Source organism: Bos indicus x Bos taurus, chromosome 9, assembly GCF_003369695.1.
Source record: "Bos indicus x Bos taurus breed Angus x Brahman F1 hybrid chromosome 9, Bos_hybrid_MaternalHap_v2.0, whole genome shotgun sequence".
Taxonomy (NCBI): domain Eukaryota; kingdom Metazoa; phylum Chordata; class Mammalia; order Artiodactyla; family Bovidae; genus Bos; species Bos indicus x Bos taurus.
In genome coordinates, this window is record NC_040084.1 from 81,284,028 (window position 1) to 81,306,990 (window position 22,963).

General features: G+C 38.3%; 1 protein-coding gene across 5 annotated transcripts in view; it reads left to right on the forward strand.

Moving 5' to 3' along the window:
• Positions 1-18,002, forward strand: part of PHACTR2 (phosphatase and actin regulator 2) — a 222,614-nt gene extending 204,612 nt beyond the window's left edge. For 4 of the 5 annotated variants that reach the window (XM_027551746.1, XM_027551745.1, XM_027551748.1 and 1 more), the window contains 2 exons: positions 245-321; positions 11,328-11,730. In XM_027551746.1, coding sequence (XP_027407547.1) covers positions 245-321; positions 11,328-11,343 — 93 coding nt within the window. In that variant the 3' untranslated portion in view covers positions 11,344-11,730. Of the gene's footprint in view, positions 1-244; positions 322-11,327 lie in introns of all 5 variants that reach the window. The other variant, XM_027551747.1, reaches the window with a different exon arrangement.
• The last annotated feature ends 4,961 nt before the right edge of the window (positions 18,003-22,963 follow it).

Genomic DNA, 22,963 nt, shown 5'->3' on the forward strand with positions numbered 1-22,963 from the left:
CCAGGGTGGGTTTGGCAAAGGCCCCCTTGCCCTCTGCCTTGTGAGTGACACTTGCAGAGATCTGTCCTGGTTTTTGTTTGGCTGTAGTATCGATACTTCATTTATCCCGTCTTTAGAGGTGGGAACTCGAAATTCCTTTCTTCAAGATACTTCATGAAAGAATGTCTGCTTCATTGATTCTATACATGCTGAGGAAATGTGTGCTCTAACTAGAAATTCTGTTTATCTATTGTTTCCTACTTAGGCAGCAATAAGGAAAGAACTAAATGAATTTAAAAGCACAGAAATGGAAGTTCATGAAGAGAGTCGACAGTTTACCAGGTAGGTGAACGAGATGCAGTTGTGCAAATTAAAAATGAGTAAGATGGTAAATTTTATGTTACATGTATTTCATCACAATTTAAATTTTTTAAAAATATAGTTTAGCACAACACCATCTAGTGAACATTTCTGAAATTAAGTCCTTTTTTGTTTGTTTGTTTTCTTCCAAAGAAGTCTAAGTCATTCTAGAGGGCTGTGTTTTGGTTTCTTTCTTAGTTTTATATTCTGGTCCAAAAAACAAGCATCAGCATCATTTATTCTGCTCTTAAAGAGACTCAGTTGAAGTTTTATGCCCAGAACAGATGCTGGTGAAAGTTAGTGTGGGCACAGACATGTCTACTTTGGACTCACAGTAGACATAGCTTAGAAAGGGTAGAAGCTCAGTTTTGAGAAGGCATAGCTTAGAAAGGAATCTGATTTTTACTGATGCCACAGAAGCTCACTATAGTCCTACCATTTTTTCTGCCAACACACTTCAGTTTCACAGGCTGCTAAAACTGGAAGAGGCTTGAGTGATCATATAGTCTGAGCCTCATACTTCATAGGTGTTCTGTTTGTTTCTCTCTTATGGGTTTAAGTGCTTTGCTATATGTGTGTGTGTGTGTGTGTGTGCTCAGTCGTGTCTGGCTCTTTTGCCACCCCATGGACTAAAGCCCGCCAGGCTCCTCTGTCCATGAAATTTTCCAGGCAAGCTTCTTTTCCACTACAAGAATCTTGGAGTGGGTTGTCGTTTCCTACTCCAGAGGATCTTCCAACCCAGGGATCAAACCTATCTCTTGCATCTCCTGCTTTGGCAGGTGGATTCTTTACCACTGAGCCACCTGGGAAGCTTCTTTGCTATATATACGTAACAGATGTTCTATAAGATTTTTCAAAGAATTTGCATGTCAGTCAAATCTTTGAAGCCTGTTATCGTTCAGTCACTAAGTGGTGTCCTACTCTTTGCAACCCCATGGGCTACAGCATGCCAGGCCTCCCTGTCCCTCCCTGTCTCCCAGAGTTTGCCCAAGTTCATGTCCTGAGTCAGTGATGCTATCCAACCATATCATCCTCTGCTGCCCTCTTCTCCTTTTGCCTTTAGTCTTTCCCAGCAGTAGGGCCTTTTCCAGTGATCAGGTGGACAAAGTATTGGCGCTTCAGCTTCAGCATCAGTCCTTCCAATGAGTATTCAGGGTTGATTTTTCTTTAGGATTGACTAGTTTGGTCTCCTTACTTTGAAACTTGAATTGTTTAAAAAAAAACAAAACATACTGGGACAGATGATTACATGAAGAATACCATGGTAGATCTTTCTGAAAAGCAAATACTGATCCCAAAACTAGAAACAGCCTCTGTAGAGCAACCTTACATCAGGGTGTGATGGTATCTGCAGTGGGTTTATTTTTGGTTTTTTTTCCTTTGGTAACAGCTGATATGAAGGTAAGCTTTAAAAGTTTTTCCCACAATATAGTGGTTAATACTCTTTAAAATGTCTTTAAAGACATTGGTGGGGGAGTGGGTGAATTAGATGAAGCGGATTAAGAGGTACAAACTACCAGTAATGTACAGCAAAGTAATGTACAGCAGAGGAAATATAGTCAATAACATTGTAATAACTTTCTACAGTGACAAATGGTAACAGACTTACCATAGTGATCACTTCATAATGTATAAAAATACTGAATCACTTATGTTGTATATCTGAAACAAATATAATTCCCAGGTAACTCAGCTGGTAAAGAATCTGCCTGCAATGCAGGAGACCCTCCACCCCACCCCCGCTTGATTCCTGGGTCAGGAAGATCCCCTGGAAAAGGGATAGGCTACCCACTCCAGTATTCTTGGGCTTCCCTGGTGACTCAGACTGTAATGAATTCACCTGCAATGCAGGAGACTTGGGTTCAGTCCCTAGGTTGGCAAGATCCCCTGGAGGAGGGCATGGCAACCCACTCCAGTATTCTAGCCTGGAGAATTCCCATGGACAGAGGAGCCTGGCAGGCTACATACAGTCCATGGGGTTGAAAAGAGTCGGACATGACTGAGCAACTAAGCACACACAAGTCAATTACAGTTCCATTTTCTAGAAAATTAAATTTCCAGAGAAGGGAAAAGTGTTCATATCACTGAGATAAATATTCCTTGCTTAGGTATTCTTTAAAACTTGGCAGTAAAGCAAATGTCTCCTGATATTTTTCCATTAATTTATATTACATCATTAGTGTTGCATTACGGTTGAGATATATTTAGGCTCTGAGACTTATAAAAATAATACTTATGATTTTCAAATTGTTTTCAGTATTTCTTTAAACGGTAAGAGGTTTGGTAAATGCTGCTGAGTCTTAATCAAAATAATACAAACATATGATAATGTTTTACGTTTAGAAAATTACTCATATGGAAGATTATGGTGCTCTTAGCCCCAGTTATCCTTAGAGGGAATAAACACGCCATGAATCATGACCTGGCTCTTTAAATGGAACCCGACATAGAGCAACTCAATTATTAGCCTTTCTCATTAGTGCCAGGCGTTATCTGCTTATAAGAGGAAGCCTTCCCTTCAAAATCTAAACCTATTAGCTGCCTGCGGATTTAGGGTGGTTAATAAAAGGATTGAGACAGCACTGCTTCGTCTGCCCAGGCACCTCTTTATCCAGAGATAATCTCCCACACAGTGATGTGTTAGTCAGCTCTAGGAGGACCCATTCCCGCATTCCCATTCCCTTCCTTGGCTCTGTATCTCCGGAGAGAGTCATAAAAAGTTGGTAACATTGGTTGTCTCTGGGAGGGAAATTAGATGACTAGGGGCCAGGCACGGTGGGGAGATGATACTACTTACCCTTCTGAACCTTTTGGATTTTTGAAACATGAGAATGTATCACCTTGTTGAAAATGTTTTTAAATTAAAAAAAAATGAAGGATCCATTTCCAGAGTTGTCTTTCTGTCGATGAGGTTTCCAGCATGGTGGTTTTTCATGAGTGTGCTGGCACTAATATCATGACACGCCTGCTACTGGTGTACCGAGAAGACACTTCTCAAAACTCCATCATGAGTACGTTCTCTGAATGTTTGACCTGAAGATGGATTGTAGCCCATCCATCTAGAGTGGAAAGGGCCACTCTTTCTTCTGATTTCTCCCAGTTTCTCCAGATACCTCTTGAAATTGAAATGCATTCTAGGGCCATATGAGAAACATGAGGATAAGTGGTCCATATAAGAGTTCATCCTTTGGCTTGCAAGGTACCAAGCTCTAACCTCTGTTCTTTAGAACATTTTCAGCTTGTCCAGCCACAGAAGCTGCCCACCTGGTCCCCTGTTCAAACCCCAAAAGACCATTTGAAGAGCACTGTATTATTAAATAGAGCCAGTGCATTCTGGAAAGAAATCACCATGGCAAAGAAAACCCACTTCCCCTTTCCAAAGTAAATGGGATGTCTACAATTTAAAGTAATTCTTTAAATTATAAAGACATGTAAATTGTTTGAAAAGACTTTACATAAAAAATAAACTTTAAAATGGTTACAGCTGAATGGTAGGATCTATGACTAGTTGTAACCTTTGAATATTCTGTTTTCCAATTTTTTAAAAATGTCAACATATATCAGACTTATAATCAAGAGAGAATATTGCTTTTAAAAATAAACATCGAATTTTGTAAACAAGAACATTTTTAGAGCATGCAAAATAATACTTTCACACGTATAATTCTCTGTGGGTGCACGTGTGTGTGCGTGGGTGCTAGTTGCTCTGTGTGTCTGACTCTTTGGGACGGTAGCTTGCCAGGCTTCTCTGTTCATGAGATTTTGCCAGTGAGAATACTGGAGTGGGTTGCCATTTCCTCCTCCAGGGGATCTTCCTGACCCAGGGATCAAACCCACATCTCCTACATTGCAGGAGGTTTCTTTTACCACTGAGCCATCTGGGAAGCCCCTTATATAATTTTATTAGTTTCTATATTATTTGCTTAATATATTAAGCAAAGAATCATTAAATTGATAACTCTTAGAATCAAAATGGGCCTCAAGAGATTACTGGAATAATGTTAAGTGGAAAAATCCAGATACTGACTAAAGTATACGTATATAGCAGTGGTTTGTTTTAAAATGCAGATGCGTAGGGAAAAGATTGGGAAATAATATTAAAACAGCCATAAGAAGAATGAAATATTGCCATTTGTAGCAACATGGATGGCCCTAGAGAATATCATATTAAGTAAAGTAAGTCAGACAGAGAAGGACAAATATTATCTGATATCACTTATATGCAAAATCTAAAAAATACAAATGAACCTATATACAAACCAGAAACAAACTCAGACATAGAAAACAAACATGTAGTTACCAAAGGTGAAAAGAGGGTAGAAGGGCCAAATAGGAGTGTGGAATTAATGTATATAAACTACTATACATAACCTGGATAACAAGAATTTACTATATAACATAAGGAATTGTATTCAGTATCTTTTAATAACCTGTAATGGAAAATAGTCTGAAAAAAGTCTTTATATGATTGAATCAATTTGTTGTACATCTGAAACTCACTCAATATTATAAATCAACTCTACTTCAATAAAAATAAATAAATGAATAGACAGATAAAAGTAAGTAATGCCAAGTCTTAAGGAAAAAAAATAACTCTTAATGGTGTGTCATAGACTGGACCTATAGGGGGTTTTTCTCTACTTTTCAAGTTTTCCTAATGTAGTTATGTTGAGAAGTGTGTTTGTGCATGTGTGTGTGTTTAAAGTAATTATCTAGGGACTTCCCTGGTGGTCCAGTGGTTAAGACTCTGTACTCCTAATGCAGGGAAATCGGGTTCAGTCCCTGGTAAAGGAACTAGATCCCACATGCCACAACTAAAATAATACTGCATGCTGCAACCAAGACCTGGCGCAGCCAGATAAATAAATATACTTTTAATATAGTAATTATCTCATTCTGTGCCATCTTGAGCTATTATAGCCTATGTAGATTTACAGATAAATTAAACTACCCTTTGAGCTTCTACACAGGTTTATCAAAATGCGACATGGCAAGAACTATACTTGTGACCTCAAGAAACATTAATTCAGTGACTTCCATCGTGGTCTGGTGGTTAAGACTCTGTGCTTCCACTCAGGCAGCAAGGGTTTGATCCCTGGTCAGGGAACTAAGATCTCACATGCCGTGCAGTGTGGCCAAAAATTTAAAAAAAAAAAAAACATGAATTAGGGGCCCTCCATAGAGAATGAGAAGGAAATGGCAAATCACTCTAGTATTTTTGCTTGGAGAATCCTATGGACAGAGGATCCTGGCAGGCTACAGTCCATGGGTCACAAGAGTCGGACGCGATTTAGCAACTAAACCACTACCACCACAGAGAATGAGAAGGCTGCTTCTGTAGAGATACTCTCTTGAGGGCTCCATTTCCTTGCTACCTGGACAGAAACTGAAAAGAATTGCAAAATGTCGCTTAGACCACCAGAGTTGTAAGCATGGCTTAGTATTCGGACTCACGAATTCCCATCCAGCATGTGATCTGACTTCAGTTGAACAAGGAGCAGTGGTCTAGGAGAATCTCCTTATTTGTTTAACATAACTGTATGTGCCTTGACCATTAAACCCTTTTAAATAAAGAGGAAATTAATTACTCAGGATTTCTGAATATACCAACTAGGAGAGTACAGGAAAGTAATGTTTTACACTTAGAGAGTCATTTCATATTTTATATTATCTGAACTGAATTTATAGGAAGGTGAAGAAATTTTTATGTATTTGTGGAAGAACCATTATGGGAAAGAGTTATTTTTACCTAAATTCTGCGACTTAAAGTTAGTTTTTTGCTTCTATTCACTCTCTCTCAAAAGTATGAATATAAAAAAAAATTATTGATGTTTTTAACAAGAAGAAAATATAGATAGCTTCCAAGTTTGAGTTTCAGGAAAGTTCTGAAAAAGGGGTAGATGAAAAGCATTAAGTATCGTGAGGGCACAGTAATTCTATTTATTGCTTCATCAACTTGAAGCCTAAAGCCAAGCTGTCATTCTGTCAGGTAGGCAGACTTCCCCGGAAGTAAAGCTGAACTTCGTGTACCTCAAAATGAATGCCAACCACTGAGCGGTACCAAACTTAAGAATAATTTTGCCTTTTCAGCACCTCTAACCACAAAATGTTGGAGTTGATTTTGAAGATAAGATGCCTAATTTAAACAGGATATAAATGTTCCTTTCTGATTGGATAGTGTAAGAAAATATATGGGTATTTTGACCAGATCTGGGCAGTGCTTATAAGGAGAGGTTACAGTTCTGACCCCCCAGCTTTGTTAGCATATTACCGTATTCAGAGTATTGGTTAGCCGTCATCTTCTCCTCCCCAGTCTAGACGCTATGCTGATGGCCTGATTTTCCAACAAAATCCAGTCTGTGAACTCATTCTGTAATGGGATCCATTGGCAAATAGTGTCTGCAGAAAAACAAACAAAAAAAAATTTGTAATGTCCTGCTAATTTTTGGAAATTAAAAGCAGGACACTTTCCAGGAAAATGCTCGGTTTTAAAAGGTTCTAAATCTTATCTGGTCCACTGGCTACTCCCATTATTGCCCAACCCAATTTCTTTCTTTTTTTTTTTTTTTCCTTTATTTTTTTTTTAATTTTATTTTTAAATATTTATTTATTTATTATTTGGCTACACCGGATCTTGGTGGCAGCATGCAGGATCTTGTTCCCTGACTAGGGATCAAACCCAGGACCCTTGCATTGGGAGGTCTCACCCAACCCTATTCTTAATTTACTGTCTTCCTCCCAGAGACATTACTGATTGAAGAGAAAGCCTCTTATGTCAGCTTTCACCATACTTGTTCCTGGAACCCAAGACCAAGTGAAGATTAGGACACTGTGGAATGATTGGTCCTGCAAATTTGGAGAGGCCTTAAAAAATTGCTAAATTAGATGAGTTTATATTTAATTCCCAAGAGGGAAAAATGAATCCAACAAAGAGAGATCTTTGCTCGGTCAAGGTGTGAAGATCCTGCAGGTGCGGTATGTTTGTGTTGTCAGGGCTCCCAGGGCTCCTCCTCCCTCCCTCCTTGTGGTGTGGGTGGTGCTCCTCTTTCCTGCTTCTCCTTTCACTCTCCCTGCCGCCCCCCACCCCAGGACATCACTGGCCTGGCTTTTTCTGGTAATGTGTGCTGAGCCCATTTTCATCTAGTTCTCTTTGTGGCAAAAGGCAAATGTGTTTGAGACAACTGTAGCAATCAAAGTGTAGCCTGGAAATATGGACTAAGATTTTTCTCTGGTCAGAATTGATCAAAACTAGTGGGTGTAGAAATCCAACTGATTACGTTTTCCATTCTATTCTACCCAGAGGACAACAAAAGTATCCTTTGAATGAAAGCGTGGAAGACAACTGAGGAGACTTAGCATGCACACACACATAGATAGACATGTTTTAATCTCATAGCCTCACATAGGCTAGGAATACAGAGTCTAGAGCCTGGCCTTCAAGCTCTCTGCCTTGAGTACATGACTGAGCATCCCTGTGCCTCAGTTTCTACATCTGTACAAAAAGGATACAGGAGTACTTACCTCATAGGATTATTTTGAAGATTACACATAGTAGAATTTAATGTGTGTGCTCAGTCATGTGTGACTCTTTGCAACCCCGTGGACTGTAGGCTGTCAGTCTCTTCTGTCCATTGGAAATTTTCCTGGCAAGAATACTAGAGTGGGTTGCCATTTTCTCCTCCAGAGGATCTTCCCGACACAGGGCTAGAACCCTCATCTCATGTCTCCTGCATTGGCAGGCAGATTCTTTACCACTAGTGCTACCACATTTAGTAGGTATTATTATTATCTGCCTTTCTTTCACATTTTATATGTTTGATTTAAAGAGGTTTTCAATTACTCTTGAAACATTTTTATACAATTTTATAACAAGTTATAACATTTTATAACATTTTAACAATTGTAAAATTTATTTTACAATTTAACAATTGTAAAATTTATTTAACATTGTAACAATTTATAACATTTTATAACAATTTCCATAGCTTTTCTTCAGGTTATAGTTGACTCTTCCTAGAAAGCATGATGGAATATCATATCAAATGGGTTATCATGGATTAGTATATACTCAGTTGTAATTCGGAGAAGGCAATGGCACCCCACTCCAGTACTCTTGCCTGGAAAATCCCATGGACGGAGGAGCCTGGTAGGCTGCAGTCCATGAGGTAGCTAAGAGTTGGACACAACTGAGCAACTTCACTTTCACTTTTCACTTTCATGCATTGGAGAAGGAAATGTCAACTCACTCCAGTGTTCTTGCCTGGAGAACCCCAGGGATGGGAGAGCCTGGTAGGCTGCTGTCTATGGTGTCGCACAGAGTCAGATATGACTGAAGCGACTTAGCAGCAGCAGCAGCAGCAGTTGTAATTAATGATAAGTGGATCTCATGATTAAATTCTTCAGTTACATAGAATTACTTATAGAACAAGTAATCAAATAACCAAGTGCACCTATATATATGTACTCAGTCGTTCATGTGTTAGCAAGTATTTATGGAGCACAGAGAGTGAGTCATACTTTTCTGGACCCTAGGAGTTTAGAACATGTCAAAGTCCTCACTCACACATGCTTGTGTTCTAGGGAGGGAGACAGACCGTTAGCAAGTAAATGAACAAATAGACAATAATCATTTCTTTTCTTTTTAAAAGGGTGGGTGCTCTTTTTTATTTTAAATATTTATCTACCTGGCTATGTTGGGTCTTAGTTGTGGCACATGGGATCTAGTTCCCTGACCAGGGGTCAAACCTAGGCCTCCTGCATTGGTAGCATGGAGTCTTAGCCATGGGATCACCCAGGAAGTCCCTAGACATGATCATTTCAGACAGTGCTAAGTGCTATGAAAAAAAAATGTAACAGGATGCTGTGCCAAGAGCGAGGGTGGATATGGATAGGATGGCTAAGAACAGGGTCTCTTGAGGAAATTAAACTTACTCTGTGATTTAAATGACAAGAGGAAGTTGTCAGCACTGTTTGGGGAGAGAAAAACACTTCCCCTAAGGGTATCAGCTAATGTAGTGGGGAGAGCTGCTGCAAGAGGCCTGAGGTGGCAAGGAGTTTGCATGATCAGAGGGCAGGAATAAAGCTCAGGTGACGGAAACAGTCATGTCGTCCCTGTGTAACACTGCAGAACATGGGGGTTCACACACCTGCCCAAGGCTGTGGACAGAACAGAGTCAAGAAATGAACTCACAGTAGACTCATCCCTACTTGAATCACAGCGTGTTTGCTCATTTTGGAAAACTTGGTATAACCTATTTTATTTTGACTTCTGTCGAACATGCCGAAGTAATGTCATGTCACAGGCTCCATACGTCCTTCATATAGCTCCAATTATCAACTTATAGCCAATCTTGTTTCATCTGTTCTTACGTCTTTAATTTTTCATTTTTAATGCTTGATTCAACATAGCAACATTTATTAAGTAATACCATATGCTAGATATTGTATTCTATGAGTATATGAAAGTGAGCCCAAGTCTTTTCTCAGCATCTCGTGATCTAAAAGGAGATACACCCACCCACACACACACACACATACACACACACACAATGATCAGTGACTGGTATAAACCAAATATTGTGGGTACACAGAATAGAAGCAATTATTAATTTTCTGAGAGGTAAAGGAAAAAGAAGTTTGGGGAACTCACAGAGGAAGATTGTAGGAGATAGAGATAGGAGGAAAGATAAGGATAAAGGAAAAAGTGGAGAGCCTTTAGGAGGGCAAATGATTGGAATTTAGGGTATTTGGGGATTGATTGTGAAGTTAGAAACATGGGTTGGGCCACATCCTGAAAAGCCTCAGCCATCACTTTAAGAAATTTAAATTTTATCAATAGTGGGGAACAATGCAATGATATTAACAAAGATCTAGGATGATTGGATCAGTATTTATGGTAATAATGCCAGTGACAGTGTGGAGCATAGGTTTGATCTCCCAATCTATGAGCCTGAGACAGGGAAATTAATTTGGAGTCTAGGCAGATGAACATTAAATTTTACTTGAACAAATGAACATGAGAATAGGCAAGATAAATGGAATATCAAGTAGAATTGCTTAATTGTGGAATCACAGAAGTAGGCTGAAGAAGCGAATCAGACAAGGGCTTCTGGAGAAGATGGCTTTTGACCTTGATCTTAGATATGAAAACATATGGAAAATGAAGGGAGTGATTGCAATATTAGAAAGGAACATGTTCAAAAGCAGAGGGCTACAAAATCACAAGGACTGTTCAGGAACTCTCACAGAGGGGCATGAATCCAGCCAGCTAGCTAGCATGCTGTTAATATTGTTAGTAGTTTCAGCAAAAGGTGGTGAAGGCTTGACTGAATCCAGAGACAGGTAGTTGGGGCAGGACTTGGTGACTAATGAGATGTGGAGGGTGAAAGGGAGAAAGTTGCAATCTTAGGCTTCTAGACTGAATGTATTTTTAAAGGTATAACATTTAACAAAATAGAAAGCATAAAGGCAGGTTCACAAGGAAAGATAATTTGTATATCTGTATACATGCTTAGCATGTTGCCTGTGGAACATTTGTAAGGAAATGCCTGGGAGGTGTTTGAAAATTCAGGTATAGAAAGTACATTTGGAGTCCCCAGCAGGAAGTGAAGAGAAGCCAAAGCTAATAGTGACTACATGATGGTGTTTTCCATTTTGTAATGACAAATCAGGTGTAACCAAATCCTTTATGAAACATCTCACTTTGTTCAATATAGGTTAGAACATGACCCTCAAGATAGTGATGTTTTGTGTATTGATTGCTCTGTATCTCAGATGATAAAACCAGCATCTTTTGCAGAGCTGTCTCTGTTTTCCCACATGACATTTATAACGATTTTCTGTTAAAGCAGTAATTTATTAAGAGAACAGTAATTCAGTTGGGGATGCTAGAGCTGCCTTTGATCATAAAAATGACTGTACCATATTCACGTCACTGAATAGAGTTGTGTTTCTCTACCACATCACAGAGTTTCTGTTTTGTATTTCAGGTTTCATCGTCCATAATGAAGCATGAGACTCTTAGGAAACAGACTGATCATCTTGAGGGGAAGCCTCGCTTCCTGAAAACCTGATATTGCACTGGGATTTGAATGTGTGTGTTTCTGTTTAACTTGTGGTGAAGGAAGCATGTGGAAAGTACTCCCCACTTGTACAGCCCGGGTGGGCCAGCAAGCAAAGGGGATGGTTCAGCATCCCGGCTGTTCAGCGACCCTGCTGTCCAGCATGTGGACTGATGGTAAGGGACACCATGTTTATGCCAGTTATTCTTCATCAGGAGTTTTAATCAAAGAAGATGAGCAGAAGACAATCGCTGTTGCCAGAAAGCCACATTTGAGAGTGTGGGTTAAAGAATGGGGAATGGAATTTCTGAGCACTGGAAAGGGTTGCGGGGGTGGGGGGTGGGGGGTGGGGGGTGAAAATCAGAAAGCAAGAGAAATACTTCATTACGTTAATGAAAAAAGGAAATAGAAGCATAAATGTATTTTTGAAGAGATTTTGGGCAATTGAGAACTTATTAAGGAATGTGGGAGTTTAATCACTCAATGTGGATTTCTTAGACCTGATCCTAGAAGAATATTCTTGTTTCACCATTATATTGGTACAGCGTAGTACCATTATTTTCTTGTCATTGTGCCAGTGAATCCAGTTGCCAGAAATAAGTCTGAATGTTTTCATGTATCTTTTTCTTAAATGCAAGAGGCTTTTACTGACTCTTAATAAGCATGCTTACCCAAATTTTGTTGCATGCTTCAAATAGCATAGCTATACACACTTTACATTCTTTTAAATACTCCTTACCTAACGTACCAATCTTCCACAAGGATAACAGGACTTGGAACAAAGATGTAATGCGACCCTATAAATCTGTAGCAAGCTTTAGAAAAGAATCTTTTGGTCTTTCCCTAGCTTAATTATCTCCAAAGTTGAAACAGTCCTACTTGATTTAAGGAAGATACTATCTACAATCATGGCACCTTTTTTAAAAAGTCTGAATCCAAAGTTAAACTTAATCAAAATACAGGTGTTCTGCCAGCAGTTGGCTCTGAATGGGAACGGAAAGAACTACTTAGTTTTCATGCTGCATTAAGTTGGATTGCTGCTATTAAAAAAAATAAAGCACATGGATTAAAAAAAATACTCACCCAAAGACTTAAAAGAACAGAAAATTTTCTGCTAAGTTGTTAAGTAAGGAGAACCTCATTTGGTATTTTAAGAGTGCAAATTGCATCCATAAATACAGAACTGACTTTCAGTACAAAAGGATCGGTGAATTAAAGTTACGAAAGATTTCCCCATGAGCCTACAGTCAATATTGTTTACATTAAGAAGCCATTGTTGTCATCTTGCTATTTTCCATGGAGTCATGGGCATAGCGTGGCTTCCGCTCCCGAGTGCCTATGACCACGGGTAAATACTACCTTGCATCTAATTGTTCTTTCACAATTATTTTGTGCCCCTTTTATTAAAAACACATGTGATGTAGAACAACACGACAAGACCTAAAGAGCCTATTTTATTCTCGGAGTTTGGACTGGGATTTTCTGAAGTGATTCTGGTTCATTGTATGGAAAACTGTAATTTTCTATTCAATCAAAAGCAAGCATTTAATCTAATGGGTAAATGTGGGTCCTGCCATTCACTTATATTTTAAAGAACCACTTAAAATTGGATTTGTAAGAAATAAAAAATGTCATCCCACATGGCCTATTACAAAAAGCCAGGACCATTTTTAACTCAGAAAAGTAGCTGGCATCGTTGCCTCTCTTGCTGTACACAGCTGCGTGCATTAATACAATAAACCTAGAATTTTGCACTATTGTCATTTCTTTGATAGAATAACTTATTTTTGCTTTGAAAAAATTTTTCTGCATGTCCTAGTGTCTTCAATCTGGTTGAAATTTTGTTTATTTCATAGTGTTTAAATCCAGCCATAGATATTAACTGTGTTCCAGGTTTTTTTGCTGAAGTCAGTTTTTTCCTTTTGTATTTCCTTATTGTCATTTTAGTGTCTTAGGAAAAATACCAAGGCATATAATATTATTTTAATTTTCTATACTTATAATCTTAGAACATTGTTTTGATTTCTAGTCACAAGGGTCCTATAAAAATGGCAAATATAAGACATTTATCACTGTTTTATCACTCAAGATGCGTGTCATAGAAAGTCTCTATTTGATTGATAAAAGGAACAATTTTTTCCCCCTAGCAGTACATGTGATATAATTTTTTATTCCCTATAGTGAGATGCACTTAGTACAAAAAATAAGACTGAAAAAGAAAATGAGATTCTGGGTCCTCAATATATTGTTCTCCTTCTATGATATGTCAGATTTATGAACTACCCATACTTTCTCTTCTGCTGATTAATGTGTCTAGGGAAAAGTTTTAAACTTTTCTCTTTTTTTTTAAGAAAATTTAAAAGTAAAAAAAAAAAATTAACCACTACTAGTTTAAGAATTGGAACCATGAATTATTTCATTGGAATGATCCTTTAAATAAAAAGAATGGAAGGATTATGAGCTAAGCTACATTCACAGAATGAAGCTCTGTTTTAATAGCTAATTTTAAAAAGCAGAAACACTGCATATCAACATCAGCAGCCCATCCAGAGGTCTCTTGCAAAGCAGCTCTGAAAGGATACAAGGATGTGGACCAGCCGCCATAGAATTATGTATCTGCCTAGTGCCAGCATTTCTGCAATCCAGCCAGTAAGCTGCGGTTCTGTAAAAATAAATGTGTGTGTGTGAATTGGGTTGTTCCAGTACAAAATCAGGGTTTTTCCTATTTAATGTGCGACATTAGGCTGACATAGAAGTAAGTGGTTTTTCTGAGTCCCTAAGATATGATTAAGGAAGAAAAACAAGTCCATCTCCAGAAAAGTTCAGGCACGAAAGAACTAGACAGACTAGTTTGGTTTTGTAAAAACCAAAGTGGTCATTTCCATCTTTTTTAAAATGGAGAAAAAGAACCTTAACGTTAAGGTAATAAGGAGATGCCATGAACTTTAGCATTATCTTCATGGTCTGACAAAATTAGTTCTCTGATGATTAGTGTTAATTTTAGGCAGCCTTGCCTGATAATTTCCTACATGTGTGAAATAACTTGCATTTTGTTTTTGGTTTGTTCAATATAGTTTACCTTTATAATAATTCCTAAAATCTATAGTAGAGATCTAGTTTGGATATTTGAACAGCTGTTTCAAATTGAGGGGGGAAAAAACATTCTATCTGATTTATCCAGAAAAATCGACTTTCTGCTTTCATTTTCATGTCCTATATTAGCATATTGATTGTAATCACTTATCTTTCTCTTACATTAGTACATATATTGTTAGGAGAAACTTCTGAAATATCAGTGAAAATCTTTTTAAGGAAATAGAGGAACTGAATACACTCCTTAATAATCATCAAATACTGAAAATGAGAGATAAGTCCTTAAAACTCATAACTCAAGTTTTACAACCTGCAGTTAATTCAGTGCTGCATTGGCACTTAAAAAAAAAATACGATAGCTTACACCTAAAAGAGAAAAATCTGCATTAACACTGCATATCCTAATGTGTACCATTTTTTAACACAAAACAGGCATTGTATTTATCCTTAATAGAATAGAACACAACTGTCACAAATTACACTGCATAACAATAGAAGAAAGCAACCTTGTCTATCACAGAACAGTGTCTCCACATTTAAACAGTGAAAGCTCTTCAGAAATGTCAGAGTACTTCTTTAAGTGGTTCCAGCAGCACATTCTACACCTAAATGAGAAATCTTCAAAGGAGGTAAGATGGAATCAAGCTAGTATAAGACATATGCATTTATGTCATTTCATCAGTATGGTAGCCTTAAACATTCCTAGATACGATCATATTATGAAGCCTAACCTTACTAACGAAAATATATATATTTTGAGACAAGAATTAATTTCTTCACATGCTTATAAGAATGTTATAAGAATGTTATAAGCACTAAGGAACCACTACGATAACGACTTATTTACAAAATTGTCCCTTGGCCACTGGAACCGGCTAGTCGTCCACGGTTGCGTGTCTAAGTGTCTGTCACAGTATTTCGCTTGCCAAAGCAGAATGAACTTTTCCAGCTGAACTGTTTCCTAGAGGGGAATGCAACAGCAAAAGTAATCATCAAATTCATAGGACCATCTTTCTGAGAGAAAGCACCTCTTCAGATAGAGGACACCCAATTTTCAAAGAGCAGCATGAGGTGCTATTATAATTTGTTGGTGATCAAAGGGTGGTAGAAATAGGGTGGAATACTCCCAAACCATTCTCATTTTCACTTTCTGTTTACTTTTTGTAACCATTAAGCTTAAACTCTTTGTGGAAATGGCAAACCACCAGTAGCCTTTCTAGAAAACAACCCCAAAATAGTTCACTTATGCTTTTTTGAAGACAGGGTCATCCCATATTAAGAAACCCTGTTGTATACACTGTAAGATTTCTGGCACAAAAACAAAAAAGAGAAAGAGAGAGAATCCTCTAGCAGCTATTTGCACTAGAAGCCAGCCCTCTAGGCAAGGGTCATTTTTTAGCCATGCTAGGATTTACTGCAGAAACAATGCCGTTTAGCTGGCATAGCTGTGCATGTAAGCAGAGCACTCCATCCGTGTTTCTCAGTAGGGCTGCTGCTGGCATTTGAGCTGGGCAGTTCTTTGTTGTACAGAAATGTCTCACGCGTTGCAAGATGTTTACTCTCCCAGGCCCTTGCTGACTAAATGCCAGTAGTATGCCCACCTGTTGTAAATACTAAAAGTAAAAAGCCCTCCCCCATGTTCAAATGCCCTCCTGGGAGGGCAGTGCCACCTCCCACTGCAATTTGAGGACACAGGAAAAAGTGTCTATCTCAAAACCTCATCTTGACTGCTTTGCATGTCTTTGGGTCCTGAATCATTTTTTCCTCTGCCATTTTTCTTGCCTTCCGCATCTAGCCTTCTGATGGCAAGTTTAGTTTTCCAGTTCTTCATGGAGGAGGTTATTGGGTAGGCTTGGCAGTTCCAACAGGCATCATGACTTGGTTAGTCCCGGTAGGTAAAGGACAGAGTTCACATGAAGCACACTTTTTTTTTGGCCTCACAATTTTACCTCACAACTACGCTGTTGGTCGTAGCCCTAGTCAGTGTCCTGAGGATTCACTGCATGGCTTAACCACAAACACGACTGCTAACTATCCACACAGAAACAAAACTGGTAGTCTGTGAAAATCACCATTAGGTTTCACCTAGTAAACTGCATCCCATGAGTTCCCAATCTCATTTATCCTGTTAAAGAAGCATGTAATCGACATGCAAATGCTTGCATTTCCCCTGCAGAGACAGTTATGCAGTTCAACTTTTAGATTTGTGAATACTAAATTATGAAGGGAAGAAGGGTGAGCTGTGGATTGCATGCATATTGTCCTCCATACTTCAATGACAGTCATTCACAAAATGAGTTTTACCTGGGTGAAATATTATTATATTAACTATACATAAACATACTTATTCTCTTTGTAACTTTTTATCATCAAAACTGAATGATAAATGTGTCTTGAAATGATTGGGTGAATTGTGACTAATGGATCAAATTAAGTTAGCTACTATAATTTTTTTTCAATATTAAAATTTCTAAAATCTTTTTTGAAGCAGAGTAACTCAGTCAATAAAAGTGGTTATGTTGTAAACTTTAAGACGGTGCTTAAGAATTCTTGTTAAATACCTTTTTTGTTTTTTAAGAATAAATTGAAGGGAGCAAATGAGGCAGAACGCCACTCTACCCTCAGGTAAATTTTGTGCTGTGTTAAAATGCCAATAACATTTGTGCCACTTGCCAGTTTGGGGGGCTTTCCCCTTACTGGATGTTTTCTTATAGTTTGACTGTGTATTACATGGCTTAGAGAGCTTCCACGTGAAGAAGTCACCATGGCAGTGCTAACTAGCATTCATAAACAACCTGAATGAATCTAGGGTCAAACCACTTTCATCACTAAAAATACAGGCACTAATTTTTTATTTTTATTTTTTAAAATATTTTTTCTGTGGCTTAGAGATGTGCCAATGCATTCAAAACATTCTGCACCAATTTCACCAGATTGAGTACATACTAAAAATTCAACCTAGTCATTTTTTTTTTTCCATGTAACAGTGAGGTTTAAATAAAGAACTATATGCATTCTTCTGTTATTTCAAGCTTTGGTGAAAGTGATAAGAATGGTAAGTTGTGATTGTTATCAGGCTGACTAATTTCTAATTTCCAGTGAGTGATCTTATCCTACATATTACACAGGTATAATATCTGTGACTGTACATAACTGGAACTGTATACTCATTAACATGACAGTTTCTCTTTTTTGTGTGTTGTTCTGAAACCTGTACTGTATTATAGTATGTGGGTATAAATATCTACAAGTATACACACGTATGTATATGTAATTCCACTATTGTAACCTGAAAGAAAGACTATGTATTATCTTTTTTATTCTGTATTGGTGTTTGTGTTATTTAAAAAGCAAAATTATGCTCTGTGTAGTTGTATGATATTATAGTATGCTTTGCTGTGCACAATTCCAAGTGCCTTAGAACATTGTTTAGCTTTCTTAAGTATATATAAATGCATATATGTATAAAATTGGGAAAAGTTACCTCAATAAAATCATTGGGAAATCCCAGCTTTAGTTTGTTCCAGTTTCTGTTGCATTCAGACAGGGCTCAGTATTTCTAAATTAAAGGCTCAGAGTCCATACCTGTAAAGCAAGAATAAGATAGCTTTTCTAATTGCCTGTAATTTCAACTCCTCCTGACTTATAACTTTTTGTATGCAGGTCCTCACGGTTTGTACCTTTAATTAAAAATATCTTCTAAAGAATTACTGCTTTAAACCGCAACTTACAGTTTATTTTTACATTTTATTTTAAAATAAGCTGTCTTTTTGTGTCTGTCTTTTTTACCTCTGAGGAGATTTGAAATTGCTGTTTTCATTCACATTATAATGTGTAAAAAATAAGATAGTCCCTTTAGAGTTAGTAATATAGAAAATAGACAGACTTCCTCATTATGCCTACTCTTTAATATGTTTACAGGCAAGGAGAGAGCTTGGGAACATATTTTGACTAGAAAAGGAATTGCAATATACTTTTCCTGTTGTTCAGCAGTGGTTAGAAATTATATGTGAACCTCCTTCATGCTCTAAGACAAGGGCAAAGGTATGAAATGGAAGTTGAAAAGCAATTTTGTGTACCTTTATGACAAACGTCCATCTAGTCAAAGCTGTTGTTTTTCCAGTAGTCATGTAGGGATGTGAGAGTTGGACCATAAAAAAGGCTGAGCACCAAAGAATTGATGCTTTTGAACTGTGGTGCTGGAGAAGACTCTTGAGAGTCCCTCGGACTGCAAGGAGATCCAACCAGTTAATTCTAAAGGAAATCAACCCTGAATATTCATTGGAAGGACTGGTGCTGAAATGGATCCTCCAATACTTTGGCCACCTGATGCAAAGAGCCATCTTATTAGAAAAGCCCCTGATGCTGGGAAAGAATGAAGGCAGGAGGAGAAGGGGATGACAGAGGACAAGATGGTTGGATGGCATCACCAACTCAATGGACATAAGCTTGAGCAAGCTCTGGGAGATGGTGAAGGATAGGGAAGCCTGGTGTGCTACAGTTCCATGGGGGTCACAAAGAGTTGGACACGACTGAGCAACTGAACAAAAACAACCCTAGAGGGAGGACTTGTAAGAGAAAAGATCGGGACCAAAAAGATAGAGTAGGTTTGAAAACTGGACCCAAGTATGCTATTAAAACTCAGGGGTGCATCTCCAAGATAGGTGTAGTAGTTCAACAACCACTTTCCATTTTTCTCACACAAAACCAGATTCTACATGGAACCATTACTTTATTTTTTCCTCGTAACCAAAATGTTTTATTTCAGGTGTGTAGGGTAAGGGAAAAGAGCCAAAAGAATCAGTAATGATTACTTTGTGAAACCTAACAGAGGGACTTCCCCAGTGGTTAAGACTGCACTTCCAGTGCAGGGGGTGTGGGTTCAAGCCCTGATCTGGGAACTAAGATCCCACATGCTGTGCAACACAGCCAAGAAATAAATAAGATAAAACTTAATGGAGGTAAGAGACAATTTTCTCATTTTCTGCAGTGCTTTCATAGCATCAAATTTACTAAATTTTACTAAATTTGACTAAACTCTTCGTGGGACCTACACTCAGACATGGCATGGAGTTGCTGCCAAGCACTGCTGTCCGGACAACCCAAGTCCTTGTCCAGTTTGTGAACTTTGAAGTCTGTCCTGTAAAAAGTGGACAGTAGTAGTAGAATGCATAAAACTCTAGAGAAAGGTTTAAAATGTAACATTTGTGTAAAGGTTTTTTGCTCTTTAGCTACAAGTGGTGCCATTTCTAGGAACCAAATAGTGGGAGAAAAATTTCAGTCCCTCCTAAAAGGATGAGTGGGATGTTACAAAATAGAAGAAAATTCCAGTTGGAGAGAATGATGTAAACAAAGTAATGCTGAAAGAGTCCATACTGTATTTGGGGGAAAATTGGTCTCATTCAATTGGAGTGAAAAATAAAAGGAAGGTAGTGTGAAACTGGTCTGTGGTGAAACTGCAGAAGATCTTGAGGACTGACTAAGGCCTCTGGGAGGTATTGAATAGGCAGCAGAGACTCATTGGAAAATTCTGAGTCAGAATAATCCAAGAGTTGTCTTTAAGAAAGAGTAATATGGTAGCAAGATTAATAAAAGTTGGAGAAGACTCAGTGAGGCAATGACCAAGATTTCAAAGGAATCAGGGACTGAACTAAAGAGGTAACAAACTTATTAAACTGTGGGAAAGGATCATTTATGGCTTGAATTTGAACTGCTGAGTATACCCAGAAGAACAAATGCTATGCTATGCTAAGGCACTTCAATCATGTCTGACTCTGTGTGACCCCATAGACGGCAGCCCACCAGACTTCCCCGTCCCTGGGATTCTCCAGGCAAGAACACTGGAATGGGTTGCCATTTCCTTCTCCAATGCATGAAAGTGAAAAGTGAAAGTGAAGTCACTCAGTCGTGTCCGACTCTTAGTGACCCCATGGACTGCAGCCTACCAGGCTCCTCCATCCATGGGATTTTCCAGGCAAGAGTACTGGAGTGGGGTGCCATTGCCTTCTCCAAGAAGAACAAATAGGGGCAAATTATTTTCTACGTTGAGGACTCCCTATTCCAGATTGTCTGACTTGGGCCAACCAAAGTTCAAAGTTCATCCAGGAACACACCATTAGGTAAGTGAGCACTGAAAATGCCAGTTCTTTCTCTCTAGAGTATTTATTCAATTATGAAAGGTTAGCATCTACAGCTATATGCCAATAGATGTACAGTTGGATCCATGACTCTGAAAGTCAGGGAAAAGGTCTGGGCTATAGAGAGGAAGATGAGACTCATCAGCACATGTAACGGAAGTTGTGGAAAAGGATAAAAACACCCCCGCAGACAATGTGGTTAAGACTATTAAGAAAGTACTACAATGAAATTTTAATAAACTATTTCTTCATCACCTGACTTTGCCTCCAAGACTGTAAAATCATTTCATTTACACATCATCTGAGTGCTTTGAACACAACTGAAATGTACCAAAGAACACTCAAAAATCATTTTATAATTGGAAAGATACAGTAAAGAAAATTAATTTGGATCAGTATTTCCAAAGTGTATTCACCAATGAAATATATGTACTTGTGACTCTTAAGAATGGGAGTCAGTAAGCAGAAAGCAAGTGATATCAATGTGCAGTTAAAAAGAATTTTAAAGAACGTACAATTACTATGAACTAGAAGCAAGTAAAAAAAAATCTATGCATGTAATTTAAGTGACATGAATGGCACCAGAAATGAAAAGAAAGCAAAAGGATTAGGATTCCAGGAAGCTGATAGTTTGGGTCAAGAGGCAAGCTTACAGATTCCTATGATGTGAATGTGAAGTGAGGCAAAGAACATATTCACTGACAGATCTCAGATGCTGAAGGCCCTAGTTTCAGGAGCTGGCGATTCTAAGGCGACAATGATGATAGGTAAATAACTACACTTAGCTGAGATGAGAACGATTGCTCACCTTCATGGAGCACTGATCACAAGCCATGCACAGGTCCATGCATTTCACGTGTGGTTTCTCACTTAACAATAATCGCATGGGGTAAGTGTTAATATTCTCATCCCATTTTACATTCAGGTCAGTAAACTGAAGGTGTCTTGCCCCAGGTTACACAATAAGAGTAAAACAAAGGCCAGAAACCAATTTCAGCTAGTATACCAAGTATACTACTATTATTATTCAATATTATAGGGGGAAATTTGTGCTTCAGTGGGAAATGATGCATGTTTTTAGACAAGCAAACCCATCCAATTCTGATTTGACTTGCTTTGACTTAGTGTTTATAATAGTACCTCTTTCATAGTGCTATGGTCAGGAAGATCTAAGATAATTCAGATAAAGTGTCAGAATGTTACTTCATTTAAACAAGTATTTATTGAGTGTACCCGCCAGGCACAATTTTAGGTCCTAAAGATAGATAAGGTAGTAAACAAAACAGATCAAAACAAAACCTTCACTCATGAAGCTTAATTATATTGAATGTGAAGCACATAGGAGTGTTCTGTATTGATAGTATCCCTGTTACAAAGCATTATTCTAACACAAGTTCTATGATCCTAAATTGTCTGTAATTTTCACTGTAATAAAAGTGTAATATTCCATAGAAATTTATAATTGTAATGCTCAGATATGTCTAACTCTTTGTGACCCCATGGACTATAGCCTGCCAGGCTCTACTGTCCATGAAATTTTCCAGCCAAGAATACTGGAGTGGGTTGCCATTTCCTCCTTCAAGGGATATTCCTGACCCAGGGATGGAACCCATGTCTCTTGCACCTCCTATATTGGCAGTCAGGTTCTTTACCATTGCACCACCATAGGTAGGATATAAAGACACAATTCAAGGAAAATTAGACTTTGGAAAGACACCAGAAATTGGGAAGAGGAAATACAAATTTGAAGAAAGGCCTGCTGATAAAACTTGACTACACTACCATCCTCTTTTGCCCAGGAAAAGCTCTGAGAGTGGGCCAGCACCCATCTGAAATCTTGTGGTGGTGATGGGTAGATATGGTGGTGGTAGTTTAGTTGCTAAGTTGTACCTGACTCTTGTGATCCCATGGACTGTAGTCTGCCAGGCTCCTCTGTTCATAGGATTCTCCAGGCATGAATACTGTAGTGGGTTGCCATTTCTTTCTCCAGGGGATCTTCCCAACCCAGGAATCAAACCCTAGTCTTCTGCATTGCAGGCAGATTCTTTACCTACTGAGCTAAGAGGTAAGCCCTAAGTAGATATGCTTATAGCCTTTGCTTAAACTATGACCAAATGTTTGAGGGATAGCTTGAAAAAGAATAAACATTAGTTTCCACCTCCTAAGCTAAGGTATGCAAACACCAAAGAGATTCTGAATATATTAGTCTGAATGCCTCGACTGTCAACAGAGTTGGGGGGAAGGGTTGTTAACTGGATGTTTGAACACAGTTCATTAAGTGGAAAATAATGACCTGATTAAGCCTAAGTGCTGCCTAGAATAGCAAGGCCCCAT